The following is a 23,589-nucleotide window of genomic DNA, read 5'->3' on the forward strand; positions in this document are numbered from 1 at the left end:
CCCAGCGTCAGCGGCTTCACCCCACGCAAGCGCCCCCGCATAAGCACGATTCAGCAGCAATGAGCCAACCCCCAGTCCCGCACTATCACAAAGCGCGAGCGCTGTATATAGCGCCGCAATGTCTTTCTCCGGCATCATGCCCGTGAGCAACGATTTCAGGGCCGGCGGTATGCACCAGCCCAGTGTTAAGATGGAAAGACCTGGTCGTATTAGGCAGGGGGACAAGGGGCTGGTGGCAGGCTTACCGAAGAGGTAAGGCGCCCATGTCTGTGCTAGACCCAAGGATAGACAGCCGAGGGTGCTAAGAGCGAATCCCGCGCGGGCGATGGAGATATCGACGCAGGACGGTGTGATATGGAAGATATTCTGTGTGATGTGCTTTGTGAGTGGGAGAACGGCCGCGAGGAGGACGAGGCCTTCGAGTGTTTGGTAGGTTAGGAGGCGGCTTGCCTGACGTGGTAAAGGTTAGGAAGAGCGAAGACAGGTAGAGCGCAACATACATGAGCGAAGTCGGTGTTGAACTTGCGCTGCACGAAGAGCAGTGTCACTTCCGCGAGGGGATCAGCCAGTTTTGCAAGTGGGACGGCGATGAGGAGGGATAGTCCACGGGGGCGACGGAGGAGGCGAGAGAGCGCCATCACGGCGGCTCGGATCTCATGGCGCAGCGCTGGAATAATGTGATTCGGGTCCTTTGCTTCATCTTGCCTGTCGGCGTCCTCTTTGTTGGATATTGGCCGGATACGCGAGAGCACGAGCAGCGCTACAAGGCCGATGGGAAAGTTGAGCACAAGCGGCGTGAATAGCCGGCCATGATCTAAGAGCGAAGTCGTTGCTGCGAGGCTGAGAATCTGCGTAGCTAGCCCGGCAGCGGAGAAGAGGCCGAGAACGACGGAGCTGCTCGTGGTATGAATAACTAGATTCTTCTAGAGGGCCGGTGAGCAACTAACCGCTGCGCCTCAGGAACACGCCTAGCAACAATGACCGAGATGACGGAGTCGAAGATCGAGGCGCCGCCGCCAACAACACTAGACAAGGGTGCCAGGACAGCCGCCCAGATCGGGAAGACGGACCAGTTGTAGGTCACCGTCAGCAGCCAGGCATTTGTTAGGAGAGAGCCGCACAGGTTCAGGGCAGCAAGGAACCGCTCGCTAAGACGGTTGAGCGTCAATCCATAGGGGATGGTGAACAGGAATGCAAGGAAGGCATCTAGGGCTAGGAGGTAGCTGCTCAGGCGGGCGACGCGCTGCTGAATTGCTGGGTCGGTGCATAGCTCCTCTGGGATGATTTCTGAGGGTCCGGGTTTGATTGCTCCGGGGTCTGTGTGCAGGTAGTGCTCACGGCAGATCCCGTGGCTGAGGAGGCGTAGGGAAGAGAGGTAGCGGGAAATGTCAATGAAGACGTAGAGAATTGAGACGACGAGGGTGAGGCCCAGGATGGTCCATTGGGGAGGAGGTGGCTCGGCTGGGCCGAGAAAAGGCACGGCCTGGTCTCCAAGGTCCGTCTCGGTCTCGCTCAAGCTAAAGAGCTCTAGTTCGGCCGTGAGGAAAAATAGGTGTAGGGCGTGAAGGCCGATAATCGCGCACTTAATCTGAGAGCTTATTCGTCCTCGTACGTAATAGAATCTTGAGTTGATACTTTGAACCTCATACTTCAGCCAGCCACATGCTGCATGAGCCTGCATCCCAATCACAGGCACCGACCCGCCGCTACTCAACGCCACAACTCTGGGCGATCACCCAACAAGGGAAGCCGGAAGTTTCTTCAACTTTCAGAGATCTCCCACCTGCTGGTCCCACCTTTACAACTCTCAGTGATCTAGGGGTACCTTTAAATAAGGGCTCCGGATGCTTTAAAATTATTATAAATATATATTTTTATTATTTTAATTTTATTTTTAATCTTTTTTTTTTTTTTTTACTACTTCCCGTGGTATAATAATTAAAATTAAGGTGTGTATTTTTAACTAGCTTATAAGCCTTAATTTAGCTAATTTTATTTAATTATAAAATTTTTTATTCCCTTTTAACCTTTATATTATAAAAAAATAAAAGAAAAAAGGGCCCTAGCAAGCCTATTTTTCCCCTTTTATTATTAAAAATAATAGCGTGCTAATTTTTTAACCTAGCCTGGTTATAAAGGCCCTTTATAATTAGCTTAATAAGTAAAAATATTAAGTATATATTAAGCATAAAGTTTTTATAAACTTTATAATTATTATTAATAGCTTTATAACTAGGTAAAAAACTTAAAATTAAAAAGCCTTTACTTATAATATTTATAATAAATTTATATATTTTATTTTTTTAAAGGGCTATACTAATATTAATAATATTAATTATATTTTTTTATATATATATAGTTAGCCTGCTATTATAATAACCTTTAATAAAATTATTACCTAGGGGGAAATAAGTTTAATTTTTAAAAACTTAAAAGCTTAACCTACCCCTTTTAAAGCAAGTTTTTTTACCTTAACTAATACTATTTTAGGCAAGGTGCCTTTATTAAGTACCTTAATAGCTTAATTAGCATGTAGTAGCTTTATTATAACCTTAACCATGTAAAATAACCATAGGATATTAATTATTTTTTTTAATAATAAGTTAATAGCACGCCCTAAGGTATATACTATTTAATAAGCCCTTATTAAGTATATATTAAAACTAACTATAATAGTAACTATTTTTAAAATTAATATTATTTATATAGGCTAGGCTATTATCCCTAATAATTTTTTTACTAGAAATTTTTTGGTAATTAATAAAGTAATTAATATAATTTATTATACCTTAAGCGTTATTAATATACATGTTTTTTAAAAGTGGTATAATTATATAATATAAAAAGTGCCTAGTACTATCCTAGTGTATAATAATAATAAAATAAATATTATTAAGCTAATTTAAAATAAAGTTATGGCCTAAACTAAATTAAAGCTAGTTAAACTTGCTTTTTTAAAATACAGGCCTAATTTTAATACTAGGTGTATTATTTAAATAGTATTTTTTTTAAAGTAGCTTAAGGCCTTTACTTTATTTAACTAAAGTAAGTATTACTAGTTTATTAAAAAATACTAGCTAGTATCCTAGTATAACCCTAGCTATTAAAAATATTATTACCTGGTATAATATAACTGCATAATATATTATATATAATATAGTATAATAATTATAAACTACCTAGGCCTTATTAACCTAAATTATAAAAATCCCACGTGCTGCGCGAACTACCTAGGCCCCTAGTTAATAAAATATAATAATTATTTAATAGCCCCTAGGCGCAAGAATAGGAAACTAGTTTACTTATTTAAAAAAAAACTTAATAACATGTGTTATTATAATACTTATTAGTACTAAAACATGCATACCCAGGCTAATACTAATACCTAGCTTTAGGCTAAAATTAAGTAATTTTTACCTTAAAAAAACCCCTAAAAGCACGCTATAAAAAAGCTAAAGGTAAATAAGCAAGGCTTTATAATAATTACTAATTATTATACCCCGCGGTTTAACACCTTTACTAGTAATTAAAATTTTAAGTAGTTTTTTACTAAATTAATCCTGCCTGCCCTAGCTAATATAAACACACCTTTTTTATTTTAGGTAATAAAGGTTAATGCTAAAACCCTTTTTAAGCTTTAATAATAAAGTATTAAAAAAGAAATTATGGTAATTATTACTATAATAATACCTAGTAATAGCAGGATTTTATTATTTATTAAATAAATATAGGTAAATTTATGCCTAGTTATATTATAATTTTATAACTAGCTTATAAGTAAGGCTATAATATTACTTATATTTAAAAGCCCTAAACCGCTGTAAGTATAAAAATATAAAATTACTTAGTATATAAGTACTACGCGCTAGTAAATACCTAAAATAATTATAAAAACTAGCTAAAAAAACACCTTAAAATACTTACTTATATTTATAAAAAGAAAGTACTATATATTAAATAATATTATTTAGTATAAAGCTAGGACATGTTATAGCTTATAATAAATAATATTAAAGTCCTAAATATATATTAAAAATTAACTACTTATAAAATAATTAACTATTTAGTTATACTAGTCCCTACCCTAAATTATATAATAAACAGGGATTTAAATATTATATATAATACTTTTAAGCCTAAAGTAAATAACCTACACCACGGTGGTAAAATTACTAGGTAGGCTAGTAATAATAATATTAATTATATTAGCAAGCTAGGCGTGGCCACGTATAAAGCTAGCTATATTTTTAACTTAATTTTTTTAAATATTTTATTTACTTATATACTAGTAATATTTAAATTATATAATAACTTTAATTATTAAACTTTAGTTATTATAATACTAGGGCGCGGGAAAAAAATACTAAAATAATATTAATTTAATATACTAAATTATAAGCTTAAGCGCCTGGCTAGACTTATAAAAAATAAAATAACTTTTTTTTTTTAGCCCGGGGAACTTAGGGACATAAAAACACTAAATTAATATATTAAATTTTTTAGTAATACTATCGCGGAGGCTATATAAGTAATTAATAAATATTTTAACCTAAAAAGCCGTAGCGCCCCTTAATAATTAACTAAATATATAAAAAATTACTAAGCCTGGGTGGTAAATCCCACCCTAAAATAAAAAAGGTAGTTCCTGGCTATAGTTTATAAAATTAAGTAAGTGTACTAAATAAAAATAATTAATAGTATTAAAAATAATTAAAAACTATATTAAATAATAATATAATATAAGCTAAAGCCCAGGCTTAAGGCTCCCTTATTATTAATAAATAGTAAAGTAATTAAAAACACGCGGGAAAAAGCTAATATTTTATAAAAAGTAATATTAAAGTATTTTAATATAAATAATAATTTAAACTTTAATTCCCTAGCACCAAAGCACTAATAAAAAAATAAGTATTTTTATTAATTAAAAAAGATTTTATTAAAAAAGGTTAAAAAAAATATTATTAGTATAAGTAGTACCTTTTTTAAAGTAAACTAGGTAATAATTTATATTTTAAAGGCCTATTAAAAATATATTAAGCAGGCTATATATAGGCTATATAATTAATACCTATAGCTAAAACACTTCCCCTTATTATAAAAGCTTATAAAGGTGGTAATACTTTTAAAGGGTAATAAAAAAAATAAGTTCTTACCTTAATCCTGGCACCTTATAGCGCTACTTTTAGTATTAAAAAAAAAACTTAAATAAATTATAGCGCGCCGTGTTGCCTTTACTATATTAATATAAGGGATACTAAGCTTATAATAATATAATGCTTTACCTAAGTACTTAACTATAAATTTAATAACCTTTTTTATTTATAATATAAAAATAATATTTTTATAAAACTAGGAGGTTACCATGGTTACTATAAATATTTTAAGTATTTTTAATATTATTTTATTATAATACCTATTTTAATAAATAATAAAGCAAGGCTAGCCTTATATGCTTTTAGCCTTAATTATAAGTTTTTTTAATAAATAAAGCATAAAAATACGCCTAAAGTTTATTATAATAATAATATACTTAATATACTACGGTATATTATAAGGCTTGCCCCTTTTTTTAATATTATTTTTATTATATATTACTAAATTACTACTAGCAGACCTAATCCTGCGCTTTAGCTATATAAATAACTTTTATTTTAGCCGCGCGAGTAACTCCCTTTATATTAATTATAAATACCTAGTAAAAAATATTTATGGCATGCTAGCCTAAAAAAAATAAAATAAAATAACTTTTATGCTTAAAAAGCTAAAAATACTATATATTACCTAAAAATAGCATGGTAAATCCCCCTTATTAATAGTTAATAATTAATTAATAATTACTTTAGTTACTATAGCACTAGGCTAAAAGTAACTAGCGCTTTAATAGCTAAAAATCTTTTTTAATAAATAGCTTTTTTAATATTATTATATTATTAAATAAGTGGCTAAAGCCCATATAATAATATAATATATTTATAATTTTATATACATAGTATATAGTTTATCTATAAACTTTTTTTATAAAATAATTATTATTTATATTATTCCTAGCCTTTTATACAGCACGAAGGCGTAGTATAATAATAAAACTAAGCTTAAAAAACACGCCTAAAACCTAAAGGTTAGCGCCTAATTAGGCTGGCATGTTAAAATGGTTAAAAAAACCCTGGCTTTAGCTGCTCGCGGTGTGCTTTTAGTTTTTTAAATAATATTTATAATAACCCTTTTTAGGAATACTAGGCTTTTTTTTACTATAATAATACTAAAAAAAATATAACTATATTTTACTTTAAAACTTTAGCTAGTAAATAGCTAAAATCCGCTAGTAGCATGGGTAATATTACTAAAAATTTTATAAGGCCAGGGCGCTAGCACATGCTAAAGACCTAAAATTAAAGTATAAATTATAAGGGTACTTTTTTTAAACACCCTAAGGCTAGTTTTAGCATATTTTTACTACTTTTAAAAATACCTAAAAAACCTTACTAAAGGTAAGGTTAAAAAATTAATTATAAAAAAGTTTAAGTAATAATAGCAAGTGCTACTAATAATAAAAATAATAATTTTTAATAATAAATTTAAATAAATATACTAAGGCATGCACTATATAAGTTATAGTTATATAATATATTATAAATAATACCTTTAAGCACAGGAACTATTAGCTATTAATATTTAGTTTTATATTTATAATACTAAGGCTATTAATATACTTTAAAAACTAAAAATAATAATTAAAAAACTTTTTAGGGCTTTTATTTACTAGCTTTATATAAATAATATTTTAATAATTTAATACACGCGCGGGTAATTCTTGCTATTTTTTAATTAGGCTTTCCAGGTACTATACTAGTTTATAAACTAATATATTATTTACCTAAAGTAATCCCTTAGCCACATGGGCATTAAAGGTAATAAGCTAGCTAATAAGCTTGTTAATAAAGTAGCCTTTGCAAAAGCCTAACCTTTAAAACTTAATTTTTTAAAAACATAGCCTATAGTAAGTAAAGTATATAACTTATATAAGTAAATATATTATACCACCTAGGCTAAATAATAGGAAAGTGCCTTTATAAAGCTATTTATATAATATAAGTAATAGCTTACTATAAAGTTAAAGCCTTACTAGGTTAAGCTATTATTAAAGCTAGTATTAAAATAATTAGTTTTATACTACTAGCTTGTGCTTAGGTCCTTGCATGGGAACTTTAAGTAATATTATAAGTATTTTTAGTATAAAAATATTAAGCTTACTTACTCCTGCAGGATAAGTAAAAGCCCTAAATACTTAGTTTTTTATTATTACTTTAAATAATACTTTTTATAATAGCCCTAGTATTTTATAATATTATTAATAATTAAGATTAAGGTTTTAAAGTACCTTTATAAACTAAAGCCTAAGGGCTTTATATTATTACTTAAAATTATAAACTTTTATAAGTTTATTTACCCCTGCTAGGGCACCCCGCGCCCTAGTATTATTAAAATTACTTAGCTTAATATTAAATAGTTTTTTTTTTTATTTTATTACACTTTTTTTCTTTTTTTTATTTAGAATACCTTTTTTTAATATAACTAGTTTTAGCTAATATATTTTTTTTATAATAGGGCAGGTCCCTAAAACCCTTTATAACTAAAACCCTAAACACATGATAAATAATACCTGCTAATAGCTATATATAAAAATAATATATAAAAAATAAGCGCTGGCCCATAAGCTTTAGTAAAAGTTACCCTTTAAAATAAAAAGCCTTTTTATATATAAATTATTTAAATAAGCTACTTACCTAGCGGCGGCACGCCCCTATACCCTAAGGAAGGTCCGGAACAATAGGCGTACGCCTAGCGATCCCCGGGGCGTTAAATATCACTACTACTACTACTACCACCTGCTGGTCCTGGTCTAGCACCCACAGCCCCACCGCTGTGACCGCGTGGATCAGTCCAACAACACCCCCCAAAGTCCCCCATCCAGCCATGGACCTCACCAGTCCCCCAAGCATGGGCCCAACCAGCGCACCGCCGGCGAACGCACAGTTGACCAAGCCGTACGCCTGCGCAACTGCGCCTCCCGCTCCCAAGCTCCCCGGGTCTTTCTGCTCGATAGCGTCCAGGGTCTCATCGATGCTCAATAGAATGGGAGAGACTGCAAAGGAAAGGGACACACCGAGAGCCGCCAAAAGGACGCAAAGGGCGACCTTTTGCGCTGACGAGTCATGGGTGACAATGCGGAGGGCATTGCATGCGCCCGCAGCGCAGAGGAATGCAGCGGATGCAATGCCGCGCCGGGCTCTCGGGTACTTGTCGCAGATACGCCCAACAAGAGGATCGATGATCTGGGTGATCGAGAGGGGAAGGAAGACCAGGCCCTGCCCCACCTGTGTCCACGAAAAAGTATCGTGCACGAACAGGGGCAACAGTGTTGCAACACGCTGTCCAAGGATGTGAAGGTCATGGAGACGGCGAGGTATGCCCACAAGCTGAGCAGAATCTTAGGAGTGGAGAGCAGGACAAGCATTGCTGCGCGCTGGGGAGGGGGGTCGAAGTCCTCGCCATCGTCCACAGCTGGAGATCTCAAAGCCCCATAGTTGGAGGAAGACGATCCTGCACCTCGTAACAGTGGGTCCGAGTCCGACGCCTCGGCCCTGGCCTGGCGCTGCTCATCATCGCCGGATCGGTCCTTGTGCGTCCCTGTCTCGCGCTTCTCAACCATCGCTAGCCGAAGGATAGCATCCACCGCGATGAGGGCAATCACCGCCCCAAAGACAGCATGGTAACCGCCCAGCTGGTAGATGATCCCTCCCAGAAGTGGGCCGGCAGTCGTTCCTGCCATCGTCCCCATAGACATGTATCCGAGGGACTCTCCCAGGCGCTCTTTATCCACGGTATCCGTGAGGAGAGCCAACCCAACTGTCCAGGTGACCGCCGCGGATGCTCCCTGCAGGATTCGCCCCAGAGCCCAGAGCATCACCGAGTTGCCCACCCAGAGCAAGCCAGTGGATACAACGAGGGCCGGCAGTCCGGCGAGAAGCACAGATTGGCGGGATTGAACGCGATCAGCTAGGTACCCAGTAATCGCTGGGTGGCGAATTAGCTCAGCTGGTGTAGGTAGACTGCGAAGAAGAAAAATGAAACATACGACTTGTCATCAGCCAGGCAAGTCCATCAAGCGCCAGCAATATTGCCACCCACCGCTGCACTGGATTGAAGTCATGTTGGTCAGCGCTGGTCACAGTCTCGCGAGAAGCTGCACTTACCATCTTCTGGGGCAATTCCAACTCGTTGTTCCAGTGCTGTGGGAGTTACCGGTACAATCTGCAAAGGATTAGAGTCAATTAGAGAATTTCCCGCAGGTCCATACCAGGCCGTAAAGGAAGCTATCCTGGAAGTAGTCAGTTCTCTACTCGCATAGTCATCGCGCGGAGAGGCGTACCGTAAACGCAGCGAGGGTCACCACAAACGTAATGAACCCCGTCGACGCCCGAAATTCATGGGCCACCGGAGACGCCAAGGTTGAGGAGTTGTCACTCGAGACGGAAGAAACCATTGTAAGAGTGATATTGCTGAAGATGCAAGAAAAGGTGAAAATTCGCTGATGAATGGACCTGTGCAAGATGACCAGCAGTGAGAATTTGAAGGATCAAAAGAGTAGAACACACAGGGTTACGCACTCGAATCACATAAGATCGCTGCTAGCGGCCTCAAGGATTTCAAATGGCTTGAGGGAAAGGAGCTGACCGGTGGAGCTTCGAATCTGGCCATGCAGACCATGGCGTCGATGGTCATCGCAACGGGGCCACTCAAGGGCAGGCGGCGCTGAGATGGCACGTTCCATTCTCGATCGTGCTGCTGCACGGTCTTCCCGCATGACTCGAAATTCTTCAGCCGTAGTATACGCCAGTTCGCAGATCATGTTCCCCGACTCCCCGAAAAACCATCCTATGCGCGTGGCTGCGAATAGGGTCAATTCATTAGCTGTGCGGTCCCTGTGCGGAGTGCAGAAAAGTCTCATCCCATGCAGCTTGTTCCACTGGCAAGAAGAATGGACATCAATAGCCTCCAGTCATGCATGTTACGGTTCATTGTATGCAGGCCACGATCTTGGGGTGGAACAGCACGAACTATGAGAGGACAGGCTGGCTGGCTCGGGTGTGTAGAGTGGCGTGCAAGCTTGATTATTTCAAATAGGGGGCTGCTGGGCGTGTCTTCCATTGATCGTGTGTGTCCCTCTGCACGTTCTGACACTTCCATCCCTTTCGAAGTTGCATTCGATACGCATAAGATATTGTCAAGCGAGAATGAACTGCACTCACGTTGACATTGACAGCGAGGGCGATCTTGCAATGGCTTATCCCGATCGACTGTTCCAAGCCTCGTGGGCAGTTACCCTCTCTGTCTATACATCTTCTGAAAATGTCGAGTTCCACTATCTGTCTATATATGAGGGAAAAGGCATGCTGCGTGCCCATGCAGCTGTCAGTCCAGAGATGTTGGCCATAGAGACCATCTGGCAGACAGTGCTGGTGGGCATGGGCGAGGGTGAGGTTGACAAAGCTCCCGGAAGTGCAATGTCTTGTGTCCGGCGCCTGCGAGTACCTAGCAGTGCATCCGGGTCGGAAGACAGCTGGTCGGTTGTATCTACCCAGAGCGGCTCAGTGGCAGATGAGGAGAGCAGAGTTTCGTCGCCGTCCGTTCCGCACATGGTATGTCATCCCTATCATATGTCGTAACTTTATGAAGAACCCTTGTTGATGCCTTAAGAAGGTGATGCACGATCCGAATTTGCGGTTGTCGGTGGAGATCATCGGCCCTTGTGGCCCAGAGGAGCACTTGCTTGAGTTCTCGATCCCGAGTACCCATGCCGCACAGGCATCGAACATGATAGCAACATTCGAACACGTTCTTGGCCAAGTTGCGTCTAACCCCAGCATACTCCCCAGGGAATTGGATTGCTGCGGTCCCCACGATGTAGCACAAATAGCACTGTGGAATCGGGCAAATAACTCGACCGTTGCCGATGAGTAGGATATCTTGGACTGTATATCAAAATATGCGTCATCAGAACCGGCAGTGTTGGCGGTGGAGTCATGGGATGGACGGCTTTCGTACGCGGCGCTGGAAGCCCTGTCTTGCACACTGGCCGAGCGCTTGCTGGAAATGAGATTGAGCCTCGGTCCAGGAAAGTCGGTTTATGTGCCGCTGCTTTTCGAAAAGTCTCTCTGGACCGTTGTTGCCATGGTCGCCGTGATGAGGACTGGTTGTGCCTTTGTCTTGCTGGACCCCTCGCAGCCATTCCAGCGATTGCAGTCCATTTGCGAAGAAGTCAACCCGTCGGTGGTGGTTTGCTCCGCGGGGTGTTCCGAAACCGCCGCATTGTTGGCACCAGCGTTCCTTCCTCTTGACGACAGCCTCTACAGCCCACTCCCACCTGCCTCCTTGCACCCACTGTCCCCAATCTCAAAAAGGATCAAGGAAACCGACTCCCCCCTGTACGCTGTTTTCACATCAGGTACCACGGGCAAGCCGAAAGGCATCGTCATCAATCGCCGCGCCTTTCTCTCATGCGCACGCGCCTATGTCCGCAAGACAAGACTGAACCAGCAGACGCGATGTTTTCAATTCGCTTCGTACGCATTCGACGTCAGTATTTCAGACACGCTCAATGCTCTGCTTGTCGGCGCATGCATCTGCATCCCGTCAAACGAAGAAAGATTGAGCAAAGTCGCAGAGGGCATCCGCCGCCTGAAACCCACATGGGCGGACTTGACACCATCTCTACTGCGACATATGTCACCGGAGGATATGCATACCATCCAGACAGTCGTCGTCAGCGGCGAAGCTATGACGCGCGACGTGGTCGAGATGTGGCAAAGTCATGTCCGTCTGATCAATGTTTACGGACCCGCGGAATGTTCGGTTTCATCAACCCTGTGTATGGCGGTCTCTGCGGAGAACGCGTCAGATATTGGGACCGCATTTGTCGGATCGACTTGGGTGGTTGACCCGGCTCACCATGAGAAACTTCGACCAGTTGGAGCTATAGGCGAGCTCCTGATCGAGGGCCCGCATCTCGGGCGAGGATACCTCAACCATCCGGCCAAGACGCACGCCGCCTTCATTTCTGCACCCTCTTGGTTGCAAGGTCACTTTGGGCAGGAGTTCTCTGGTGACCAGCGGCTTTACTGCACGGGCGACCTTGTGCAGTATCAACCAGACGGCTCACTGCGGTACGTCGGCCGCAAGGACACCCAGGTCAAGCTTCGAGGCCAGCGCGTGGAGCTGGGCGAGGTTGAGCATCACGTTCGAGCCGCTTTCTCTCATGGTCCGACGGTAATAGCGGAGGTCGTCGCCTTTGATCATGGCCCAAGTGCTTTGGTAGCATTTGCCGCGAAACCCAGCGCCCTTTCTGACAAATCCACGTCATCATTGATACAGCCACCTGACGCTCAACTTGTTGAGCAGGTCCACGCAGCACGACAGATGCTAGACGCTTCTGTTCCAGACTATATGATACCAAGTCTGTTCCTTGCCGTCTCTCAAATCCCTTTGACCCCCAGTGGCAAGATAGATCGACGACGGCTGCGCAAGGAGGCTTCGGATCTCTCTAGAGACCAAGTGAGAGAGTACGCCGCCAACACCAAGCACGACGCAAAGCGCACAGCACAAACACACTCCGAGCTGAAACTGATAGCGGTGGTCGCACGAGTCCTTAATATTGAGCCGGATTCTGTTTGTCTGCATGATGATTTTTTCGCGCTCGGCGGCGACTCGATCACGGCCATGCGGGTCGTTGCTCAATACCGACAAGAGGGACTTGTTCTAGAAACCGGCGACGTTCTGAGACATCGAACTATCGCAAAGCTGGCGGCGGTCTCAGTTCCCGATTCCTGTCCCAATAGCATTCCCATTCCCATCGAAGACCCGGAAGACGTGGCGTTCGACCTCTCTCCCATACAAGCAATGTTATTCGAAGACTCGCCTGACGACGCCAACTATTTCAACCAGAGCTTCTTCGTGGCCATGTCGCGCGACATCGATCTTCACAATCTTAGTCTCGCGGCGCACGCGGTGGTGGACAGACACTCCATGCTGAGGGCCCGATTTAGTCGCTCTGAGAACGGAGTGTGGACGCAAAGAATCACTGGTGACAGAAGAGAGTCCTTCCGATGCAAGGAACACTTGCTTGGCCACAAGGGCCAGGTAACGGACATAATGAACCAGTCGCAGGCAATGTTTGATTTGGAGAGTGGGCCTATCTTCTCCCTGGACCTGATCAGGATCGACGGCGAGCCGTACCCATTCTTGTTTGTCAATACCCATCATGCTGTCATTGACCTGGTCTCATACCGTATCCTCTTAGAGGACTTGGAAGATTTCTTGGACACGGGAGAACTATCAGCACAGAGTTCCCCTATGCCTTTCCAATGGTGGTGTCGCTTGCAAGCAGAGTATGCTGAGACCACATTGCATCCTGATGCTGCTCTTTCAATGTCCATGACTCTTGATGCCGGTGTCATAGACAAGTACTGGGCCTTGGAAGGGGTTGCAAATAACTACGGCAATGCGCAGACGACGCCGCTCCTGATTGATGAAGCGACCACCGGATTAATCCTGACGACCGCAAACCAAACCTTCCGCACGCAGCCTGTTGAGCTGCTGCATGCAGCAGTGCTGCACTCGTTCTTGACGGTCTTCTCTGACCGTCCTCCGCCCACCATTTTCAGCGAAGGCCACGGTCGCGAGCCCTGGCACTCGAGCATCGACCCATCAAGGACAGTGGGCTGGTTCACAACAATATGGCCTGCGCCGGTCGACTTCAACGGTTTCAGAGCTAATGATATTTCGGACCTTGTCAGACGTGTCAAGGACGCCAGGCGAAGTGTTCCTGGAAAGGGTCACCCTTATTTCGCTTCTCGGTATCTGAACAGTCACGGGAGAGAGATGCTTGGGAAGCAGAAAATGGAGATTGTTTTCAACTTCCATGGACAATTTCAGCAATTCGAGCGGGGCGATAGTCTCTTTCAGCATGTCGCTTGGGAGTACAAACGCTCACAAGACTACGGCCCAGAGACGCTCCTTCCTGGTTTGTTTGAGATCACCTGTGCTGTCGTCCACAGCCGCCTCCAATTCGAGTTCATCTATGGCAAGGCGCTGGCCCATCAGCCTGAGATCATGCAGTGGATTCAGCAGTGCGCAGAGTCCCTGGGCAAGATTGCAGAGCTGCTTTCTTCTTCAGCCTGTGCAGTAACGTTAACTGATCTTCCACAGTTGTCCTTGAGCTATAGCGACCTTGATCAGCTAGAACAAAAGCTCTTCGACTCAGGGATCTCCTTCTCGGATCTGGAGGATATCTATCCGGCTCTGCCTATGCAAGAGGGGATTATGCTCAGCCAGGCACGTAACGCGACGCCCGGGCTGTACCGCACCGGCTCTGTGTTAGAGTTCAAATTGAACTCGGATTATAGCGATCCCCATCTTGGTCTAGGCATCGAGGGTCTTCATCGTGCTTGGGAGCAGGTTGTCGGCCGCCATTCCGCTTTGCGCACAGTCTTGTTGCCCAGCGACTCGACTGGCCATGCCTACAACAGCTTCATACTCAAGCCTGGCTCGACTCTATTGTCCTCATCCTTATCCATAATCAGGTACCAGCCGTATGGAGACAAAGAGGCGGAAAGACTGAGTGTCGTGACGATGCTTCGAGAACAACGAGAGGGAGCTCACCCACAGCAGCATCTCCCCTGGCAGATCAAATTCTTTGCGCCCTCGGGTCCCAGTCCAAGCTCGGTCTTCTGCGACATCGAATTCAATCACGCGATTATGGACGGCTGGTCTTCTTCCGTACTGATTCGAGAATGGGTTGAAGCGTACAACGGTCAGCTGCCCGTCGGAGACGCTTCCAAGTATGGCGACTACGTCTCGCACATCCAGGGCAAAGACATGACCACGAGTCTGGAGTATTGGCAGGAGTATCTCGCACAGGCAGAATGCTGTCACTTCCCTTCCCTTGTCGACCATGGTGAGCCCACCAAAAATGAGCTATACAACGTCGACGTCGTTCTCAGCGAGCCAAACAATCTCAGCGACTTTCTGAAGCGCCACAGTGCAACCGTGACCAGTGTTTTCCACGTCGCCTGGGGTCTGCTGCTTAGGAGCTATACCGGCAACAACGACGTCTGCTTCGGCCACCTCACCTCCGGCCGCGACGTGCCTATCCCGGGCGTGGAAGCAGCAGTCGGCTTATTTGCTAACCTTCTACCCTATCGCATTGTGTTTTCGAACGGAGACACCCCCTATTCACTCCTACGGAACTGCCAAGATGCTCTGGCTCAGGGCCTCTCACACCAGCACGTGTCTTTGACGAAGGTGATGGCCAATCTGGGGTTGCGTGGACAAGCCCTCTTCAATACTGTGCTTTCCGTCCAGGGTTCGATTCCTAGGGAGTCACCGGAAACCAGAGTAGGAGGACTGGTCGTGGAAGAGGTTGAAGAAGTGGATCCCACCGAGGTGAGTATCAAGGTTACAAAATGAAATGGATGGAAGTCGTGCTAAAAGATCGATTACAGTATGATATTGCCCTCAATGTGCATTTCACCGGGGCCGAGGTCAGAGCATACTTGTCCTGCTGGACCTCGAAGATTTCTCCGTGGCAAGCAAACAATGTCGCAGACACTCTTGCACACATTGTGTCGCAGATTGTTACCTTGCCAGAAGAAGTGATTACAAATATCAGCCTGCTGGGCAGCGAGCAGCGTAGGGCCCTAGAGGCGCAGAATCTGAGGACACCAATGGCTATTGACGAATGTGTCCATGAACTGTTTCGCAGGCAGGCTTTAAGTGCACCTGACGCTAGCGCAGTATGTGCCTGGGACGGCAGTTTGTCTTATCGCGAGCTTGACGAGGCCTCGTCGCGCATCGCGGAGGTCCTTCGTTCCACGGGTATTGGGGTTGGCGATTGGGTACCTCTGTTCTTGGAAAGGTCACGCTGGGTTCCAATTGCCATTCTAGGAGTACTCAAATCCGGCGCGGCTTTTGTGATGATGGAATCGTCTTTCCCGCTTGCGCGACTCTGCCAGATCGCCGATGACACAGACGCCAGCGTCATTCTTACCGTTCAAAATATGATGGACCGAGCGAGAACAGTCCGGCAAAAAGCCATCGCGCTCGATGTGATGGAATCGGGGCCCTTGGGCTGTACTGTGCCAGATTCCGCTTCTGCTCGTTCGCCTGCTCCGACTTCTCGAGATGCGTTGTATGCGGTGTTCAGCTCAGGATCGACGGGAAAGCCGAAAGGTATTGTTATCGAGCACTGTTCATACGCCAGCAGCTGCTTTGCCCACGCGCCCGCTGCGCGTTACAACAGCAGATCTCGAGTCTTTCATTTTGCCTCGTACGCATTCGATGCTTGTATGGCGGAAATCCTAACAACTTTGATCGTTGGAGGTTGTATCTGTATCCCCAGCGAAAAAGATCGATGGAATGACATGGCTGGCGCAGTCGCCAGGCTTCAGGCAAACCATGTCATTTTAACCCCTTCAACGCTCCGCAGCCTGGATCCACGCCAATTCCCCTCTCTGAAGACTGTGCTTGTCGGCGGGGAGGCCCTCTCTCTGAAAGAGTTGCAGCAGTGGTGTGACGCTGGCCCTTCCCTGATTCAAATGTACGGCCCATCAGAAGCTGCCGTATACAGCTCGGGAACCGAACCGTTGCGCAGCACAAGCGATGTACGGGAAATTGGACGTGTCCTCGGATCAAGGGCATGGGTTGTCGACCCGCGCAACCCACATGTCCTGGCCCCCATCGGCGCTGTCGGCGAGTTGGTCCTCGAGGGCCCCTCGGTCGCCCGCGGGTACCTGAACAATCCCGAGCAAACAGGAGCCGCATTCATCGATCCACCTGCCTGGCGCGATAACTTCTCTTGCCACCGTTCAGGCCGGTTATACCGCACAGGCGACTTGGTCCAGTACACAAAAGGCGGCACTATCCGAATCACCGGACGAATAGGCACCCAGGTGAAACTGCGCGGCCAGCGAATTGAGCTGGGCGAGATTGAATGTGTGCTCAATGAGTTATTCCCCGAGTGTTCCGATATCGTTGTTGAGATGGTTACGCCCGATGCTGGTTCAGCTCGGCCTGCGGCGCTAGTTGCTTTTCTTAGCGGACATGTGCAAAACTCTTCCTGCTTCCCTGAGTTTGATGGCTTGTTGCAGCCGCTTTCAGGGAAACTCCAGACCCAGCTCGATGATGCCAGATATCAGTTGTCGGAACGGCTGCCCTATTACATGATTCCGGAATTCTTCCTTGCTGTCGAGCAGCTTCCTCTCAGTGCTGGAGGCAAAGCGGACAGAAAGAGACTTCGCAGCGAGGCCGCAACTCTTATTGAAGGTGGTGCGTTGGAGAGTGCTTCGCCTCCAGCGAGGGACACGGTCGATGTTACACCTGCCGAGCGGGAAATGCGTGCCTTGGTAGCGGAAGTTCTTGGCCGCCCACCTGCGACTCTCGGTGTCGAGGAGAACTTCTTCCGGATTGGCGGTGATTCTCTGGTGGCAATGAAATTGGTGCAGTTGGCGCGATCCCGGAATATCAACCTGACCGTTCGTGACATCTTCCAGAGTCCCCAAATATCGGCATTAGCTTCTTCGGTGCAAATTCCGGAAAAGGAAGAGAACAAGCCCCAGCCTGCTGCCTCGACAACACCAGATGTCGCTCCCTTTTCCTTGCTCAGTCCGGAGTATAGGGTCCGCATCATCCGCGAGGTCGCTGAAAAGGTTGATGTTGATCGCGAAGGCATCGAGGATATATACCCTTGCACGCCGTTGCAGGAAGGCATGCTATCATTGAGCTTGCGAAGCCCGAGCGCATACGTAGCCCAAAACACATATGCGCTGCCGGTCGGCTGTGACTTGGCTCGAGTGAAGAAGGCATGGGAACAACTTATCCAGGCCAACTCAATCCTGCGAACTCGGATTGTTCAAACGAGTTCCTCGCAAGGGGCATTGCAGGTTGTTCTGCACTCCAGCCAGCTCGATTGGTGTGAGGGTGACGATCTTGAGTCATATCTCAAGGCGGACCAACAGAGACCTATGGGCATGATGGATTCCCTTCTCCGTTTGGCCATGGTCCATGACAATGGCTGCAGCTATGTAGTGGTCACCATTCATCACGCTCTCTACGACGGCTGGTCCGAAGGGTTGCTTCTGGAACAGCTGGAGGCCGCCTATACTGGGCAGTCACTCGTGGTAAGACGCTTTGCGCCTTTCGTCCAATACATCCGGGACACGAATCATCTCGCCGAGGAGTTTTGGCAGGGAAAGCTGGCAGGCTTGGCGGTGACTTCGACTGCATTCCCACCGGCCCCTTCGTCGAATTGCCAGCCCATACCAACAGCCTCGGCAACACGCAGCATGAAGCTCACAGCCGGACACATGTCGTCTCCCTTTACACTCTCATCCCACTTGCGGTTAGCATGGGCACTGACATCTAGTCATTTCACCGCATCCGCAACGGTTAGGTTCGGCGTGATTGTTAGTGGGCGAAGCGCTCCAATGGCAGGGATCGAGAACATAACCGGCCCAACGATTGCGACGCTGCCGGTTCGAGTCTTCATCGATCCTTCGCAGACAATAGACGAGATGTTATCCAATATCCAAGAAGCTTCCACCCGTACGGCGCCATTCGAGCAGTTTGGATTGCAGAACATTCGTGCACTGGGCGAGGCGGCGTCGATGGAGTGCCAGTTCCAGAGCTTACTTTTAGTCCAGCCGTCGAACGATGATGGAAAGAAGAATCCCTTGTTGCGTCCCGTCAATATCGAGGGAGCGTCGGCCCGGTTTGACACATATCCTCTTACACTCCAATGCAGTATCCTTGACAGCAGTGTCGACGTGGAAGCAATATTTGACGGTCAAATAATCTCGCCGAATATGATGCGCAGTGTTCTAGAACACTTCACACACGTCTTTGAGCAGATTGCAACTGACACATCCCGCTCAGTGGCGGAGATATCGCCCGTCAGCACTGAATCAGCCGCACGACTGACAAAATGGTACTGCGAATCACGCGAATGCCAGCCAGTAGAGGATACAGTGGTTGTCCATGATCTCATCACCCGCCAATGTCAATCGCAGCCCGCAGCCCCAGCGGTGAATGCATGGGATGGCGACTTCTCCTACGAACAAGTAGACCGGCTGTCATCTGCTTTTGCGGTTCGTCTGATACATGTCGGTGTCGGGCTCGAGTCAATTGTGCCCGTGTGCTTCGAGAAATCGAAGTGGCTGGCGGTGATCATGCTTGGAATCCTGAAAGCTGGCGCCGCCTTCGTCCTGTTGGACCCGTCATCTCAGCCATTGGAACGATTGCAGTACATGGTCGAGGCTGTCGGAGCCAAATTCGCAATCAACTCAGAGACCTTCTCGTCTCTTGTCGCGCAATTTCCTGGAGTCCAATCAATCCTTTTATCAGAAGAAACTGCCTCGATTGCGACAGATGGTCTTGAAAGCATGCCTGCTGTAACAGGTCAGAATGCGCTCTACACCATCTTCACGTCCGGGACAGAAGGGAAGCCCAAAGCTGCGGTCATTGAGCATGAGGGCTACATCGCCGGATCCTTGTCGCGCCAGCAGGTCACCGGCCTTCACTCTGGTTCTCGCGTACTGCAGTTCTCGTCTTGCGCGTTCGACGCCTTCGTTACGGATATCCTAGACACCTTCATAGCGGGCGGTTGCGTCTGCATCCCGTCTGAGTCTGACCGAAACGCGCACTTGGGCCAGTTCGCTCGCGATATGCGCATCACTTATGCTGACTTGGTCCCCTCTGTAGCGCGCTTGCTTAGTCCGCACGATGTGCCCACTCTCGAAACATTCGCGCTGAGCGGCGAAGCTATGGCTGCAGACGATATAGCCCAGTGGGCTGACAAGGTCAAGCTCTGCAATCTATACGGGCCCGCAGAGTGCAGTGCAGTTGCCACCGGCCGTGTTGTTTCTCGGGCTGACCCCAATCCATCCAACATCGGTCGGGGTTGTGGTGGGTTTTGCTGGGTCGTCGATCCTGCGGACCACACGAGACTTCTTCCAATCGGTGCCACCGGAGAACTGGTTATTGAAGGCTCCATCGTTGGACGCGGCTACCTAGGTAATGTTCAAGGACCAGCTGCTTCCAACTTCCTCCGAGAGCAACCACCCTGGAGACAAATATTCCCTCATGCAAAGGGGAACGCCAGAATGTACAAGACCGGAGACCTTGCGCACTACAACGCAGATGGAACATTAACATTCATTGGTCGGAAGGATCAGCAGGTCAAACTGCATGGTCAGCGCTTGGAACTCGGCGACGTTGAACATCAGCTTCGCCGTGCTTTCGATTCTGCCCTCGATGTTGTTGCAGACGTGGTCGACAGTAGCTCGAAGAAGCGCCTTGTCGCGTTTGTTCTCATGGAAGATTCGGACGAAACAGCGAGCGACGTGTACATTCCATCCTCGGCTGAATTCCGAGTCCTCATTCGTACGGCAGAGAAGATCCTACGAAGTGCGTTGCCCGGGTTCATGGTTCCAACTGCTTTCTTCCCCATTTGCGCCCTTCCGCGGGCTCCTTCGGGCAAGGTGGGCCGTCGCCGACTGAAGCAGGCCGCGGCAGATTTCATCTTGCGTGACGGTCTGGAGCCTTACACGGCCGCCAGAGAACGGCGCGCTCCAGAAACGGAGGCTGAGAGAAAGCTACTGGCAATCTGGGCCCAGACTCTTGGCTTGGAGGCCTCGAGCGTCGGAGTTGAAGATGGCTTCCTTCAACTCGGCGGCGATTCCATTACCGCAATGAGGGCGGCGGCGCTTGCTATGGCTGAAGGTCTGCAGGTCTCCATTCCCAAACTCTTTCAGAATGAATCGCTTCGCAATTTAGCGGCGGAGACGTCAAGTAAAGATGCCTGTTCGCTCAACTGGGAACAAGAAGCCGCCTTCCAACTCCCCGACGACGTGCAGCTGCCCTTGCTTTCTTATTCCTCTCTTCCTGGAGCCGCGGATGCTCCGAGAGATGTTTTGCTGACCGGTGCCACCGGCTGCTTGGGAAGCGAGCTCGTTCAGCAGCTCATCCAATACCCTGAGGTTGACACGGTCCATTGCATTGCTGTTCGAACGCCCTCTCGCCTCCCGGTTCATGAAAAGATAGCAGTCTACCCAGGCGATCTCTCGCTCCCACGATTGGGCCTAACTGAGGAGCAGGAAGCGATGCTCCTCGAGCGTTGTCGTGTCATCATCCACTGCGGTGCGCGGGTTTCTTTCGTGCAAGACTATGCCACCATGCGAGCTTTCAACGTCGAATCCACCAAGCATCTTGCCCGTCTTGCGCTCAAGGCAGCAATTCCATTCCACTTTATCTCGACAATTGGAGTCTTGCACCCGAAAGGAGAGAACTCGGCCCTGGAGGAAGTTGCAGTCACAAACCCGCCCAAGGATGGAGCTGCAGATGGCTACACGGCGACAAAATGGGTCAGCGAGGCATTCCTGGAGAACGTCAACGCCCAGACTAACCTCCCCATCTTCATTCATCGTCCGTCCAACATCACTAGCGGCAGTGCCCCGGAAACCGACATCATCAACAACTTGCTTGACTATTCGCGTCGAATGAAGATGGTCCCCCGTCTAAACGGCTGGAAGGGGTATTTCGACCTCGTCCGGTGCGAGCTCGCTGCATCGAACATCACTGAGAGCGTACTGCATTCAATACAATGCGCCATCACAGACTCCGCGTGTGAGCGTCAACCAAGGGTGGAGCATATCCATGAGTCCGGCGAGACCGTTTTTGCGGTCGGCGCTCTGAAAACGTACTTAGAGGCGGAAGGCGGACAGTTTGAGGAGGTGAGCATAGCGACCTGGATTGAGCACGCGGTGGAGCGCGGCATGGCAAAGCTTGTTGGCGATTTTCTAAGGCAGATTGACGAGGACGGAGAAAAGATCGAGATGCCGCCGATTCGGAGCCGAAGACAGCCACTGTGCGTTGGGCGATTCCAAGGCGAGAACGTATGATGTGAGAATGTATGTATATTATGTGCAATATCGAGCCGTCTGTGGCGAGTGCGAGAAATTAAATGTGTGGATGCAAATCAGAACCAATCTGCCTTGGCCGTTTCTTAAGATGAGTTGTGTGGGCTGGCTAAGATGAAGCTATTCAAAAATGCGGATCTTCGTGGCCGGCGCTAGGCCCAATCCAGGAGCGGTGGCGCTCGGCAGTTGATTTGCCGATTGGCCTTGCGTGTTCTTCGGCATGGCGTGATATGCGTTTCAAGAGACTTAGACTGAAGCACTCTGATCCTCATGAGCTTTAATGTCCTCTAGCTTCGAGATCAGAAAGCAATTCCAGTGCCACAGTAGCTGCAAAAACTTCTGAACATATTGGGATGAAGTGCGCTTGGAATTTCCTTTTACAGTGCGCCGCCCCGAGGACAATATATATCTGTGTGCATCAACATCTTTCTGCGAATTGTTTCTCGCTGTTTTGAAACATACACTTAAGGCCAGCAAGCGATAGAACCAAAACTACTAGTGAGATCTCATCAGGCATACTATGTACGACGTAGTCCAGATTTTGATGAGCGCCGGGGTCAAAACATAGGAGATCTTGCGATCTGCGAGTATTCTGCGTCATATTCATGAAGCACCGTCTATCTGAAATTGTCAGGTACTATTGCAGCTTATCGCAGCCCAATTAATTGGTCGTGTATCGCGATCTGTCAGTGAGCTTGAATTGAATGGCATTTCATAAGGAGAAGCGCCTCACACGTGGTAGGTAGCCAGCCAAGGCCAGGCATGTGACCTCGTCTGGCTCAACTTCCCCTCTTCCTGTGTTTGTTTTGTTTTGGTCTTCATCTCTCTGGACAATGGACAATGGAATTATATTGTGTTGTGCATCACTAGACTGTGAAACTGTCCATGTGCAATCCGCCCTGTCGATCATCCCCTCCACACTGGCACACCTTCAAAGCTCGCTCCAGAGTCGGCTCTGATCTCTTGCCTGTGGGCTGTGATGGCCCAGGGGGATGTTAGCAGATCCCATGCAGACCCGAGTCCCGACTCGACTCGACTTACTCGAGCTCAACTCCAGGCAGGTCCAAGCTGACAAGCCAACCTCCCAAGTCCGCGCTGCTGGGAGTGGGTCGTCAAAGAACCGTGCGAATCGCGACAGTGGAGATCGGTTCCTTCGGCCTCGACTGCAGCAATCATCATCGCCGCATCGATTACCTTTGGAGCCATACAAAGCTAGCACTGCAGTTGACTTTCGCGGGTGTCGGAAATTGTCGCCTCCCTGATCGCCGCCTTTGAATGTTGATATGCTTTCATGGGCTACTTCCTAGATAGGACTGAGGACGGACGAACTGCTTTCTCGGCTCCTCGTTTTCGTGTTGCCCGCCTGCCAAGAGAGTTACAGGAGGGCTATACCAAGCCGCCACTCTGGTTATCCGGAATACGTACTCTCGAGTCTTGCCGAAGTGTTAGACTCTGGTGGCTGTCCGCCACGGCGCCGCCATTGAACGCCTCGTTGGAGCTAGCCTTGGCGACGTCTAGGAGTGGGGACAATACAGATTGTACTCCATCGTTGTCCGCTAGC

The 23,589-nt window shown here is 46.6% G+C and overlaps 3 protein-coding genes across 3 annotated transcripts in view; 1 reads left to right on the top strand and 2 right to left on the bottom strand.

The window, feature by feature from the left end:
• Positions 1–1,681, bottom strand: part of DSM5745_05779 (uncharacterized protein) — a gene marked incomplete at both ends in the record, with an annotated part of 2,158 nt that extends 477 nt beyond the window's left edge. Inside the window, 3 exons of the mRNA XM_026747795.1 lie at positions 70–450; positions 501–894; positions 948–1,681. Coding sequence (XP_026603627.1) covers positions 70–450; positions 501–894; positions 948–1,681 — 1,509 coding nt within the window. The remainder of the gene's footprint in view (positions 1–69; positions 451–500; positions 895–947) is intronic.
• Positions 1,682–7,808: 6,127 nt separating this feature from the next.
• DSM5745_05780 (MFS transporter) lies at positions 7,809–9,544 on the bottom strand (the record flags this gene model as incomplete). Its single annotated transcript, XM_026747796.1, has 6 exons — positions 7,809–8,375; positions 8,429–9,075; positions 9,137–9,196; positions 9,255–9,312; positions 9,359–9,379; positions 9,431–9,544. 6 exons carry the CDS (start codon positions 9,542–9,544, stop codon positions 7,809–7,811), a joined length of 1,467 nt encoding a protein of 488 aa, XP_026603628.1.
• Positions 9,545–10,295: 751 nt separating this feature from the next.
• Positions 10,296–22,010, top strand: DSM5745_05781 (uncharacterized protein; the record flags this gene model as incomplete). The annotated part of the gene is made up of 3 exons (XM_026747797.1): positions 10,296–10,700; positions 11,023–15,501; positions 15,561–22,010. The coding sequence occupies 3 exons, from the start codon at positions 10,296–10,298 to the stop codon at positions 22,008–22,010; spliced, it is 11,334 nt and encodes a 3,777-aa protein (XP_026603629.1).
• Positions 22,011–23,589: the final 1,579 nt, after the last annotated feature.

The sequence above is a fragment of the Aspergillus mulundensis genome (assembly GCF_003369625.1).
Source record: "Aspergillus mulundensis strain DSM 5745 chromosome Unknown scaffold_5, whole genome shotgun sequence".
NCBI lineage: Eukaryota > Fungi > Ascomycota > Eurotiomycetes > Eurotiales > Aspergillaceae > Aspergillus > Aspergillus mulundensis.